The sequence below is a fragment of the Mus musculus genome, chromosome 4 (genome assembly GCF_000001635.26).
Source record: "Mus musculus strain C57BL/6J chromosome 4, GRCm38.p6 C57BL/6J".
Classification (NCBI taxonomy): Eukaryota; Metazoa; Chordata; class Mammalia; order Rodentia; family Muridae; genus Mus; species Mus musculus.
Window position 1 is genome coordinate 86,901,991 of NC_000070.6, and position 13,569 is coordinate 86,915,559.

General features: G+C 44.9%; 1 protein-coding gene across 6 annotated transcripts in view; it reads left to right on the top strand.

The window, feature by feature from the left end:
- Acer2 (alkaline ceramidase 2) overlaps nt 1–13,569 on the top strand; it is a 58,177-nt gene that overhangs the window by 27,643 nt on the left and 16,965 nt on the right. For 3 of the 6 annotated variants that reach the window (XM_006537878.4, XM_006537877.4, XM_011250012.3), the window contains one exon: nt 9,626–9,717. In XM_006537878.4, the coding sequence (XP_006537941.1) occupies nt 9,626–9,717 (92 nt within the window). Of the gene's footprint in view, nt 1–9,625; nt 9,764–13,569 lie in introns of all 6 variants that reach the window. The other 3 variants (NM_001290543.1, NM_139306.3, NM_001290541.1) reach the window with 1 other exon arrangement.

A 13,569-nucleotide genomic window follows, 5' to 3' on the forward strand; every position in this document is an offset into this window, starting at 1 on the left:
CCCAACTCCGCAACACACACACACACACACACACACACACACACACACACACACACACACACACACACACGCACACGCTCCGCCTTCTGTCTGTTCTCCACCATGCTGACTTCTTTGTCTTCACTTGAACCCAGGTCCCTCTGGCTCCAGCCTTGCTCACACATCCCTGTTTCTGACCCTTGGTATGATTAACTGTTGCTGGTCCTCTAGTTTGGGGCTCAGCCATTTATATATCTTCCTATGGCCCTCCTTTATAGCACCCACTGCCACCATGGTTAGAAAGCCATTAGCATTGTTTGACTTCTGCTTGACACAGGGACAGAGGGATACTGAGTGGACAGGGCTCAGGGCTCTTTGTTCCCTGCTGTAACTCAGCTACCACCCAAACTCCAGTAAGGAAAAGGAAAGGAAAGGTTCCCTGCTTTTGTGATATTCCCAGAAAAAGGATGCCCTTGGCGCTCTGTGCGTTTCCTTCCAGTGTCTTCCCTGTTTGCTCTCACATGACATGTCACGCCAAGCCAGTCTTTCCCATGCCTTGCTTTGCTTAGGGGACAAAGAGGAAGGACTGTGCTTAATCTCTCTGCTTGTTCCTTCCTGAAACGTGTCTGGCCTGTAGAGTTCAGTGTTGGTTCTGAACCTTCTCTCACCAGGAGAAAACGAAAGTTTATTCTGATTCAGGGTCATGACCCGATGTGCTGAACTTTGGGATGTTTAAATCATGTTGCTAAGAGACTCTCTTGCATTTAAAATGCTTTTCTGGAGCTGAAGAGATGGCTCAGTGGTTAAGAGCACTGGCTGCTCTTCTCAAGGTCCTGTGTTCAATTCCCAGAAACTACATGGTAGCTCACAACCATTTGTAATAGGATTCAATACTCTCTTATGGTGTGTCTGAAGAGTAAAAGTGTACTCACATACATAAAATAAATAAATAAATCAATCTTTAAAAACAAACAAACCCAACTTTTCCCAGGGGCTGGAGAGGTTCAGCAGTTTAGAGCACTTGTTTGTTGCTCTGACAGAAGGCTGGGTTTTGATTCCCACTATCACATGATGGTTTACAATGGTTCCGGTCCCAGGGACCCAGACACTGTCTTCAGGAGTCTTTGCATACCAAGGCATGCACATGGTGCACATACATACATGCAGGCAAAGTGCTCATACACAGAAAGTAGAAACACCTAAACATTTTTAAATGATATTTTAAAACACAACTTTCCTCCTTTTAAGAATAATTATTATATTCATTTTTCCATTAATTTATTTATTCATTCACTTTACATCCTGATCATAGCCCCCCCCCCCGCCCCTTTCCTCCCAGTCTCCCACTCAGATGGCCTCTCCCCCATTCCCTTCATCTCTGAGAAGGGGGAGGTCCCATCTGGGTACCAACCACCCTGGCACCTCAAGTCACTGCAGAACTAGGTACCTCCTCTCCCACAGAGGCCAGATAATTATTTTATACTTAAAACCACCTTAAGGGGGGCTGGAGAGACGGCTCAGCAGATTAAGAGCACCGACTGCTTTTCCTAAGGTCCTGAGTTCAATTTCCAGCAACCACGTGGTGGCTCACAACCATCTGTAATGAGATCTGATGCCCTCTTCCAGTGTGTCTGAAGACAGCTATAGTGTACTTACATATAACAATAAATAAATCTTTGGGCCAGAGTGAGCGGGACTGGAGTGAGCAGAGATCCTGAGTTCAATTCCCAGCAACCACATGATGGCTCACAACCATCTGTACAGCTACAATGTACTCATATACATAAAATAAACAAATAAAACAAATCTTTAAAAAAATGATTTTTAAAAAACACCTTAGGAATACAATAAAGGAGGCTGGGTGTGACAGTACGTGCCTTTAATCCCAACACCAGGGAGGCAAAGACAGGAAAAATCTTTGTGAGTTCAAGATCAGCTGGGTCTGCATAGTGAATTTCAGGACATCCATCAGGTCTACAGAGTGAGACTCTGTCTCAAAAGCAAAACAAAACACCCCACCCAAAAACCAATCAAGGAACGGTAAGAGAAGAAATAGTGGGTATTGCTCTCGGGTGGGTGAGGGTGTATCTGGAAGTCTGGTCCTGTTGCATATATTCGTTTTGCATTGCTTGTTTCCTTCTGAAACTTGACCTCACTTTGATGCTCTGATGAAATCCATGACAATGAGACTAGAACCTGGTGGAGTCAGGTTTGGGGCAGTCCTGAGTTGACCTGGGCATCCTGATCAGCAGCTGTAGCAGGACCTGCATCCTCCGGAATAGAGGGAGATGCAGAGGCACCACTCTGGGCTCTGGCTCTCCACTGACTTCCCTCTACTCTGCCAACCTCCAGTGACCCCGACTGGCACTTTACTTTCACTACATCTCTGCCATGTTGCTCCGTTTTCCTGTGATCCTTAAGCCAACGTTTCTAAATGTAATTAGGTTGGGTGTTCATGGAAACTTTTTATAAAGTAATGATGTGTAGAAAAAACATTTTTAAGTTACATTTTTGTTTCCGTTTGTAAGAGACAAGGTCTACCTATGTAGTCTTGGCTGTCCTGGAACTGGCTTTGTAGACCAGGGTGGACTTGAGCTCAGAGGTACACCTGCCTCTGTCTCCTAAGGGCTGGGATCAAAGGCGTGCTGACATCACCACACTTGGCTTAGTTTCCCTTTCTTTAGATTCCCTTTCTTATCCTTCCTCCCCTCCAGTTTCTTCCCTTTCCTGTCCTTTGATCACACTTTATTATATAGCCTAGTCTGGCTTTAGCTAGTCTGTAATCCTAGTCTTTAATCCTTGGGATTACCTGGGCGTACTTCAGAGGTAAGAATGGGGGGCTACATAGAGGTTTTGAAGCCAGCTTGGACTGCATGTTTCAACAGCAGCAAAACCAAACAACATTAAATAAACATAATATAGTTCTACCTAAGCCTCTGGCGCCCAGCTGAAATTGTGCCTGTTCTTTATTAGTTTATTGATCCATCAGCAAACGTCACTGAAACCCTGCTTTGGGTGAGGGATTGTTGCTAGGTAGTGGGCATCCATTGGTGAATAAACAGGTATGGCTCCTAGTTCCATTGACCTTCAGACATGAGACAAATAACTGCACAAATAATATACTGTTTTAGCTTGTGATGGTGCTGTGAAGGAGAACCTCGGGGCTTACAGGGAGGATGCAATATGAACAGATGGCCGTTAGAGGGCGCAGTTCAGGGAGTATTGGAATTCAGGCCTGAGGTGGAGAAAGAGGGCTCAGGCTAGACACTCTTGGGAAGCTGTAGTTTACTCAGAAGAGGACTAGAGTGGCTTTTGTTTTCTTTTGTTTTGATAGGGTCTCAATATGTAGCCCTAGCTAGCTTAGAACTTACAATTTAGAGCAGGCTGGCCTTGAACTTTCCATCTGCCTCTGCCTTCCAAGTGCTGGGATTAAAAGCCTGTGCCACCACAATGTGGCTCTGCTTGCTCTCTGTGTCTGTGTCTGTGTCTGTGTCTGTGTCTGTGTCTGTGTCTGTGTCTGTGTCTGTGTCTGTGTCTGTGTCTGTGTCTGTGTCTCTGTCTCTGTCTCTGTCTCTGTCTCTGTCTCTGTCTCTATGTGTGTGTGTGTGTGTGTGTGTGTGTGTGTGTGTATTGCATGTATGCTTGCATGCCACATGCATGTGCTTACATGCCTGATGCCCTCGGAGACCAGAAGAGGGTGTTGAATCCCCTGGAACTGGAGTTACAGACCACTGGGAGCCACCATGTATTATGGGACCCTATCTGATTCTGATTCTGTCTCTTTGCTTCCTGGCAATCATGAAGTCAGTAATTTTGCTTGGCCTCATTCTCCCTGCCCTGATGAGCCAAGGGCGACAGGGCCTGGTGGCCATGGTCAGACACCTCTTAAACCACGAGCTAGTATTAGTATTACTCTTTCCTCTTTTTAAGTCACTTGTCTTGGGTATCTTGTCTCAGGTATCTTGTTACAGTGATGGTTTGCAGTAAGTTTTTTGTCAAGTTGACACCAACTGGAGTCATGGGAGAAGAGGGAAACTCAGTTGAAATGTTTCCATCACACTGGCCTGGAGTAGGCAAGTCTCAGGGTGGGAGGCACCTTCTTGATTAATGATTGACGTGGGAGAGCCCAGCCTACTTTGAGCAGTGCCAACCCAATGGAGGGACAAGCTGTGAAGAGCAAGCCAGCAAGCAGTATTCCTCCATGATCTCTGTTCAGTTTCTGCCTCCAGAGTTTTGCTCTGAGTTACTACTGCCTTGGCTTCCCTCTATGGTGGCCTGGGAGTTTGTAAGGTGAAATAACCCTTTCCTCCACAAGCTGATTTTGGTCACGATGTTTTTGTTCCTGCAAAAGGAAGCAGACAAGGTTAGATGAAGTTAATGGTTTTGGCCTTTATTTGTTCCTTCGGAAATACTTTTCATAGGTGGCATTCACCCTTCCTGTAAGAGAGCATTTTGTGTGTGTGTGTGTGTGTTTTGTTTTTAAACAGAGCTTGTGAGCTGCTTGCTTCTGTTTCTATCAGGCAGTGGGAAGGGTTGTGGCATGCAGGACCTTTGACATCTGTCCATTTGCTCAGTAAATACAAGTTCAGCCTTTTCTTGGATGCTCAGCCCCTTGTAAGACCAAAAGTGACTCAGAAAAAAAGTCCTGGAAGAAAGGTTTAGAACCTTTTTAGTCCCCAGCTGTCAATGGGTTCACTGGGAATTCCTTCCCAGGCGTGGAAACCCTCCACTTTAGGACCAATTCCATAACAAGGAAAAAACTGGTGCAGGTTTCAGGCAACCAGTAGGTGTTATGGAAATTATTTAATCCTACCCCAGGGTTCTACCCAGCCTTTACCATTTAGTTCCCAGATAAAAGACACGTACAACCTTCATATTTACAATAAGCCTTAAATAGCACAAGAGCTGGGTAGATACCTGCCCTCTATGCTGTTAGAATCTACTTTCATATAGATAACCCCGAGTTAATACTTACTGTGTTCCATCTGGGCTGCTCTTAACTTCAGTTGGCCAACCCTCATGGCCCTGCTTTCTTGACTCCTAACCAATGTCGTCTTCTCCTTCCTCCTTCTGCACCTTCTTTTCCCTCCTTGTGGTTTTCCTCCGACCCCAAGCCCAGGAATCCTAAACCTCACCTATACCTCATCTTTATTTACCAATTAGAAGTAACTTGGGGGCAGGGTGAATTATGTCTACTCCAAGTCTGGGGGACCCAATATTAGCAATAGGGTGCAAGCTGCACCAGGCCAATTCACTACAAGTAGGATTTGTTTCAGAACATTTGTTCAGTGTGTGTAAGAACTCTCTTTCTCATTTAGCAAATCTTGAGAGCTTTTTCTATGCCCAGTGTTGTTCTAGTGCTGAGGACGCTTTGGAGAACAGCCCTAGTGTCAATAGGGGAACCAACAGCAAAATAGAAGATGCCAGAGGTTACATTAAAGGAGGAATGGGCCAGGGGCACACACCTTTGATCCCAGTGCTCAGGAGGCGGAGGTGGGAAGATCTCTGTAATGGTAATTTGAATATAAATGTAACCAGCAAGCTAATATAGTAGCTTTAAAAAAATTTCTAACTAGTTCCCCAATAAAGATATAGAAAGACCAAGATTTATTTTCAACTTATAGTATAATTACTAGACTTATAATTATATTCCAGTCCTATGATCTAATCCAATCCAAAAGTCCCTGAGATATTTGCATTTTTGTATCATTCTGGCCCTCTGGGTGTAAGGTGTACTCTGCCTTGATGTCTCTCCAGACTCCTTCCTCATGGTGACTCCTCTCTTCCTCACCCTCCTCCCCTGGCTGGAGGAAGTCCTGCATCTATTCTCTCTGTTGCCTGATCATTGGCTTTTCCAGCTTTTATTGACAAGGCAGAGGGTAAATGATGAGCACTGTTTACTTAGACGGGGGATTCTTGACCTGGGGGTTAGAATAGCACAGCTAGATTGCAGCAAGATATAAGGGCAGAGAAACCAGCGTTTGAATACCATAGGGATAGACTTTACACAGCTCACAATAACACGATGCCTACAGAGCTCTGTGAGTTTGAGGCTAGCCTGGTCTTATAGAGAGAGTTCTAGGATAGCCAGGGCTACACAGAGAAACCCTGCCTTGAAAAACTAAAACCCCAAATCTAACACTCCCCCCTCTCCTCCCCCAAAAGGAGGAAGGGTCTTGGGAGGTGGTAGCTTTTGAGATTATTTTAAAATTGTGCTCAGGAATGGGCTCTGTGTTATCTTTCTGTTGCTGTGATAAAATACTGTGAGGCAGCAACTTATGTTTCTCCCTTATTGAAAATAGATGGTTGTTTTGTACGGTATATTCTGATTACAGTTTCTCCTCCCTTTACTCCTACCAGGTCCCCTCCCATCCAGATCCACATCTCTTCTGTTTCCTGTTATAAAACAGATATCTAAAGAAAGATAACAAAATATTTTATTTTATTACATAAAATAAAAATATAAAACATGTAAAAATTTAAAAACCAATAAGATAAACGGAAAACAAAGAAATTGGAATATGTCAAAACAACCAAACCAAAAAAAAAAAAACAAAACAAAAAACAAAAAAAACCGAGCCAATGAAAAAGCACAAAAAAGTCCTATAGATCCAGAGATTCACATATGTTCTCACAGGATTCCTATACAAACTCCAAACTGGAAGCTGTAATACATACACAAGGGATCTGCATGGTAGAAAAACAAGCGCCCTGGCTTAACGTTATGTGACAAAGAACCTCTAAAGATGTGTTTAGGTTTGTTTTGTATTGGCATCTACCCCTGGGCATGGGACCTACCCTTAAGAGTGGTTTGTGTCCCCTAGTGAGACTCCCTTGGAGAAAACTTAATGTTTCTTTTCAGAATTTTTTTCTTATTTAAAACAATTTTTTAAAAAAGATTTATTATACATAAATTCACTGTAGCTGACTTCAGACACACCAGAAGAGGGTGTCAGATCTCATTATGGGTGGTTTTGAGCCACCATGTGGTTGCTGGGATTTGAACTCAGGACCTTTGGAAGAGCAGTCAGTGCCCTTACCCACTGAGCCATCTCACCAGCCCCTATTTAAAACAATTTTTAAATTCAAGTGTGTTTTAACCATATTCTTTTCCTCCTCAATACCCTTCCAGATCCTCTCCTGACCCCAACCCACCTAACTTTAAGTTCTTTCTCAAAAAAACAAGTCAAAAACCTCCATACAACTTGATGCAAGCGGCCATCACTTGTAGATGGCTTTTGGGTTGGGGTGGGTGTGTGCTTACTCCAGCTATAGCTCTGTCTGGGGTGGACCCTGGACAGCTGCCAGGGCCTTTGTGAGCACAGAGGAGCATTGGTCTTGTTGATCGTAAGGATCTTTTTTCCATGGTGTTCTTCCTTGGTCTCCTCTGGCTCTTACTGGCTTTCTGTCTCCTTTTGCACAGAGTAGCTTAGCTACCTGAAGCCTGAGGGGAGGGATTTGATGGGGCTACCCCTTTTAGGGCCGAGTGTTCCAAGGTCTCCGAATCTGTGTATTGTCTGCCGGTGGGTCTTTGTATCTGTTGAGTCTTTGCATTGCTGCATGAGGAAGCTTCTCTTATGATAACTAGGCAAGGCAAGGAATCTATGAGTATAACAGCTAGGAGTCATTTTATTGCTTTGTTCCTTTAGCAGAAAAGTAGTATTTGGTTTTCCCCTAGGTCAGTGGGCAAGGTAATCTCAGGTTCTTGGCCGCCCAAGCAATGTTGGATATGGGTTCCATCTGATAGAGTGGGTCTTAACTCAGATATTGGTTGGTTACTCCACATGCTTTGTGCCACTATTACTGATGGAAGTGGGGTGCGAGTTTGACAAAGTTACACGGAGCATCAGATCTCATGTGGGAGGTTGATTAAGGGGAAGAGGTACAGAGGCTGCCTCTGGGCATGGGGCGGGAAGGGGGGAGATGGGAAAAGATGGCTTTTAATCCAGGGCCTTGGCACATGCCCAAGAGGACATGTGACAGGGGTAACAATGTGTCACCTCTGGGCAGTTAGTGATGATATATCTTGTCACCAGGTCCCTGAGAGCTGGCTATGAAAATGCCTGATTGTTAGTCTCTTGGAGTCCCTCTTGGTTGTCCCTGATTACTAACAATTACACCGGCATATCTTGCAGACAGGTCATTCGTGTAGATTCTTGCAGAGGACCATCATCAGCTTGGAGAGGGGTTCCAAGGAAGGGGTGTCTGGGAGCAGTGGAAACAAACAACTTGAAGTCAGCTCGTGGGTCTGAGCTGGCAGCCTGTATTTGGCTGAGATGGCTTTCCAGACTGCTATCTGTGTTCTGCTCTGCTTCATGTTGTAGAAATTATTAAAATCCTGGCCCAGGGTTTCTACCCTGCCTTTGGTTATTGAGTTCACAGATGAAAGACACACTCACAGCCTATATGTTTACAGTAAGACCGAACTAGCACAATAGCTAGACAGCTGCCTACCCTCTATGTTGTTAGAATCTACTTTCCTATCGATAACCCGGAGCTAGCTTGCTTTCTTTCTCTTTCTTTTCTTTTCTTTTCTTTTCTTTTCTTTTCTTTTCTTTTCTTTTCTTTTCTTTTCTTTTCTTTTCCTTTCCTTTCCTTTCCTTTCTCTTTTCTTTTCTTTTCTTTTCTTTTCTTCCTTCCTTCCTTCCTTCCTTCCTTCCTTCCTTCCTTCCTTCCTTCCTTCCTTTCGTTCCTTTCTTTTTTTCCTTTTTTTTAATTTTAATTTTTTTTTTTTTAGTTTTTCGAGACAGGGTTTCTCTGTATAGCCCTGGCTGTCCTGGAACTCACTTTGTAGACCAGGCTGACCCCGAACTCAGAAATCCACCGGCCTCTGCTTCCCGAGTGCTGGGATTAAAGGCGTGCACCATCACGCTCGGCCTCCAGTGACATTCTTAACTCTAACAAGTCGCGCCTTCTGAACTTCCCAACCAGTACCAACTGGGGACCAAGTGTTCATTCAATGAGCTGGTCTCATTAAAGCCAGCACAGGCTTCCCAGGTGACTCTGAGCAGACACTTGAAGAGAAATGAAATACAAGGCTATGTGACGGCAGAACACTCTAATCAGAGGCCAAGCAAGTAGGAAGGCTGTAGGGCCCGTTCCTGCCAAGGCCTGGGGTGTTTGAGGAACAGTGTATCTACCATAGTGTGAGCAAAGGTAGTGAGGGCCAAAGTATGGAGAGAAAATGTCAAAACAACAACTCCAGCAACACAAACAAACAAACAAAACAAAAGGCAGGGGAGCCCACACATAGGGTCTTGTGGCCACACTGAAGGGAGGAAATGATGGGACTTGGACCCCCATGGCCAGAGGGCAGGTTTGGGGTGGATTCTGAAGGAAGAGCTAAGAAACTGGAATGTGGAGTCTGTAGGCAGGAGGGAAGACGAACTTCTATATTTTTATCTGCATTAGACATCAGGGCACCCTTTCATGATGGTAGGTGGCTCTATGTATCAGGAGTCAGAGCCTGTATGGAGAAGGTTATCGAGTCACGTGCATACATGTGATGTTTACATCTATGAGGCTGTCTTCAGAATGAGGCCAATGCTATGGAACTGGAGCAGATGAGAAGCTTTTAAGACCCAGGGGAGGTAGCCAGCAAACCCGGTGGAGACCAGCCCTGACTTTCTCTCCCTCTCCCTCGCAGGTGTGACAATGTGCGTGTGTTTAAGCTGGGCCTCTTCTCTGGCCTCTGGTGGACTCTGGCTCTCTTCTGCTGGATCAGCGACCAAGCCTTCTGTGAGCTGCTCTCCTCCTTTCACTTCCCCTACCTGCACTGTGTGTGGTAAGCTCCTGCTCTGGGGTGCTCCTGCCCCCGCGGTGCTGGTGTTGACCTTGGCGCCCTCGATAGCTGCAGGGCATCATGCTCCGGACCAGGAGCCCAGGTGGGCTCAGGGGAGGGGCACAGAGCCGATCCTTCTTCTTTCCTTTCCTCTCCTAAATCACACATTTTAGAAACAAAAGTAAGGCAGAATGTGAAAATGGCTCCAGGGAGCTGGTTTAGCCAGAACGAACCCTCCCAAAGACCTAATTGTTAGGCTGCACAGCGGGTTGGCAGCTCCTTAACCGTGCGCGGGAGCCTGAAAACTGAGTCTGGAACCTGAACTCCGATGTCTGGAAGGGTGATGGGGGAAGGGGAGCTGGGGCCTATGTGATGTGAGGGCAAGCTGGTTCTCAGCTGGAACCACGCCCTCAAGGCCCTGGAGGCCTGGTGAAGGCTTGGATTCTGCAGGTCATCTAGGGACAGTCACACCTATTCTTTTTACAGCTACAGATAAAGCCTCGGGGACTGAAGTCTGCTGTTGAACACTCACGCTGTTTGATCATGAGGGAATAGAGTATCTATATTTTGGGAAGCCTGGGAATGGCTCTAAAGTTCAAAGGGGAGAAAGTGGAGGCTACACAATCACATACAGAATCCACGCCCAGGAAGGGGAGGAAGCAAGGGAGGGGTGGGGGAGGGGTATCTCAGTGGCAGAACACCGGGTCGTCCTCCCCGCCCTCCCCCGCCCCCCGCCCCTGCAGCCCCCCCCCCCCCCCCACCGCCTCAAACTCCAGCAAAACAGGAGAAAGTACATGAGGAGGCCGGAAGAAGGAGTTGGAGCCTCTTGAACTGGAGTTACAGCCAGATGCGAGCCACCATGTAGGTGCTGGGAATCATCCTCTATAAGACCAGCAAGTGCTTTTAACCATTTAGCTATCTCTCCAGTCCCATGAAATAACTTTTGAATAACAGTTTTAAACAACATAGACATATAGAAAACGGCTCTCAACATTCTACTCCTCCAAGAAAGATAATTAACAACCTGAAGTATATCTTTGCAGATTTTTATAGTATACATACACATTTCCTGAAAAAAATATTTTGTCTCCTTTATTGCTAATGAAAAGTGAAGAAGAAAAGGACGGCCAGGCCTGGTGACATACACCGTCAATAGCACATTTAGGAGCTGGAGGCAGGCTAGCATCTGTGAATTAGAAGGTAACTAGGGCTACATGCTGACGTCTAGGCCCGCCGGCACCACATAGTTACATAACATCTCTGAGTTCAAATCCCAGCAACCACACGGTGGCTCACAACCACCCATAATGAGATCTGACGCCCTCTTCTGGTGTGTCTGAAGTACAGCTACAGTGTACTTATGTACAATAATAAATAAATCTTTAAAAAAAAAAAAAGAGCATGGACTGCTCTTCCAGAGGTCCTGAGTTCAATTCCCAGCAGCCACTTTCACTGCTCTCTTCTAGTGTCTGAAGACAGCTACAGTGTATTCATATACAGAAATAAATAACTCTGAAAAAAAAACCCCAAAACCCAACAACAATTAAAAAAACTTTATCTCTTCCATCTATCTACAGCCATGTACTTGCAAATTATTCTGTTTCTAGAAAACCACAATGGCACCTTTCTATAGGTAATGCAAGCTTATTCTAGTCTTAGGCCAAACTCCTGTCAGGCATGTGCCCAGGCCCACAGGCGCCCACATGCGCCCCACATGCCACACTGAATAGTTATGAATATGACCTAACGTGTTTGTGGATGACGACGTTCTGTTGCAGTACTAAAGGGTTAGATAACTCTGTATCTACTTCATGCCCACCCCTCCTTTAAGACAATGGTTTCTTATGTAGCCCAGGCTAGCTTTGAACTCATGGCATATGTGAGGATGATTTCCTGATCGTCCTACCGCCATCTGTTAAGTACTGAGATTCTAGGTATTTAGCACCACTCTCTGGGTTTATGCCCCACTGAGGATTGAATCTAGGGCTTCATGCATGTTAGGTAAGCACTGTACCAACTCGGCTCCACTGCTCACCTTCCCACTCTGCTGGGCATCACTCTTTACACATATGTGTGAGGGTGTAAAGATATCTGTTTATTACATATTACTATGTATATGATTATATGTTATGTATATGAATATATATATACATACATATATATATATATACATATATATGTATATATGCTTCATTACATGGGTGCTTTTAATTCACCTAGCCAATCTGTCTATTAATAAGTACCAGGTTCTTTGTGTGTACAAATGTAGGTGTGTGTTGCATACATGTGAACACATATGAACATATGAACATGTCCATGCATGGGAAAGCCACAGCAGGCATCTGTTTCTCTCGTCCACTGCTCTCTGCTTTCTTGCCTTCGAGACAGGGTCTCTTATTGAACCAGACACTTGCCTCTTCAGCTAGGCTGGCTATCCAGCAAGCTCCTAAGATCTGTCTAGCTGTCCTAATTTCTACTGAGTGTTTGCACTCGGGTCTCATTTGCAGAACAAGAGCTTTTTTTTCCTCCCACCAAACCATCTCTTGACCTCCATATTCTGTCATTTCTAATTTTTCACTTTTGTACACAATCTGTAAAAACATATTGATTCTAATCTTCATAGGTTAAATTGTAATATAAATTGCAAGATAGCAACACATTTTTCTATTTTTTTCTAAGACTTCGAGACTATAAGGCCTTGAACTGGGGATGTGATTTAGTTGTTGAGTGTCTGCCTCGCATAGGGGTTTGATCCCTAGCACTGCATAAACTAGGAGTACCAGTACAGGGTCACAATCTTAGTACCTGGAAGGCTGAGGCAGGGGATCACAAGCAAGTGGGCAGCCTGGATTAGAGTGAGGCCTTATTTTATCTTATCTGTCTGTCTTAGTATTCGTGTGTGTGTGTGTGTGTTTTGCTTTAAAATACATCTCACTGTGTAGTACCAATTGGCCTAGAACTCACTGTGCACACCAGGTTGGCTCAGATCCACAGAGAACTGCCTGCCTTTGCTTCCAAAGTGCTAAGATGAAAGGCACATGCTCCCGTGCCCAACTGTCTATTTCCTGTGTGAGAGAGTTTTACGTATCCCAGGCTGGCCTCACATTCACTCCACAGTCCCGAGTCTGGAATTACAGACAGGTACCACCATAACTGACTTTGCTTTGTTTACGTTGGCGGTGCCGGTCATCATGAACGCTAGGCGAGTGCTCCATCTCTTCTAGCCCAGTTCTTCTATTCCTTTTCTGAACTCTTTTAGGATGCTCAGCCCACATGCTTACACACTCGGGAGTTATTAACTGCTGTAAAGCTTTGCTAACCTCATAGGGAAAAAGATATGTTCTTATTTTTATGTCTTTAAAGACAGTGCCACCAGATATCTTTCAAAACATAATCTGAATGGTAGCTTTAGGATGTAATTTAATTGCAGTCTTTCAAATTTGCCACATTTCCTTATTCAAAGTATACCTTCTGATGTTCTAGTGTTTTTATTTGCAGTGGCTATGTGCTGTTTGTAATGCAAATTTTCATTAACTACTCATTAGTTGATAACTGTTATTTTGAGATGGTCTCACTATGTAGCTCTGGCTAGCCTGGAACTTGATTGTAGACCAGGCTGGTCCCAAATTCACAGAGATCCAACTGTCTTTGCCTCCCAAATGCTGGGATTAAAGGTGTGGTACTGTACCCAGGATGAAGAGGTTTACAAAGCATAAGAAACAATACACGGGGCTGCCACGTGTGGCTATTCTTGGAGGCCAGGTCTCATCTCTACTGCCTTCCTTCCTGTTCTTCATCCAACCCCAGTT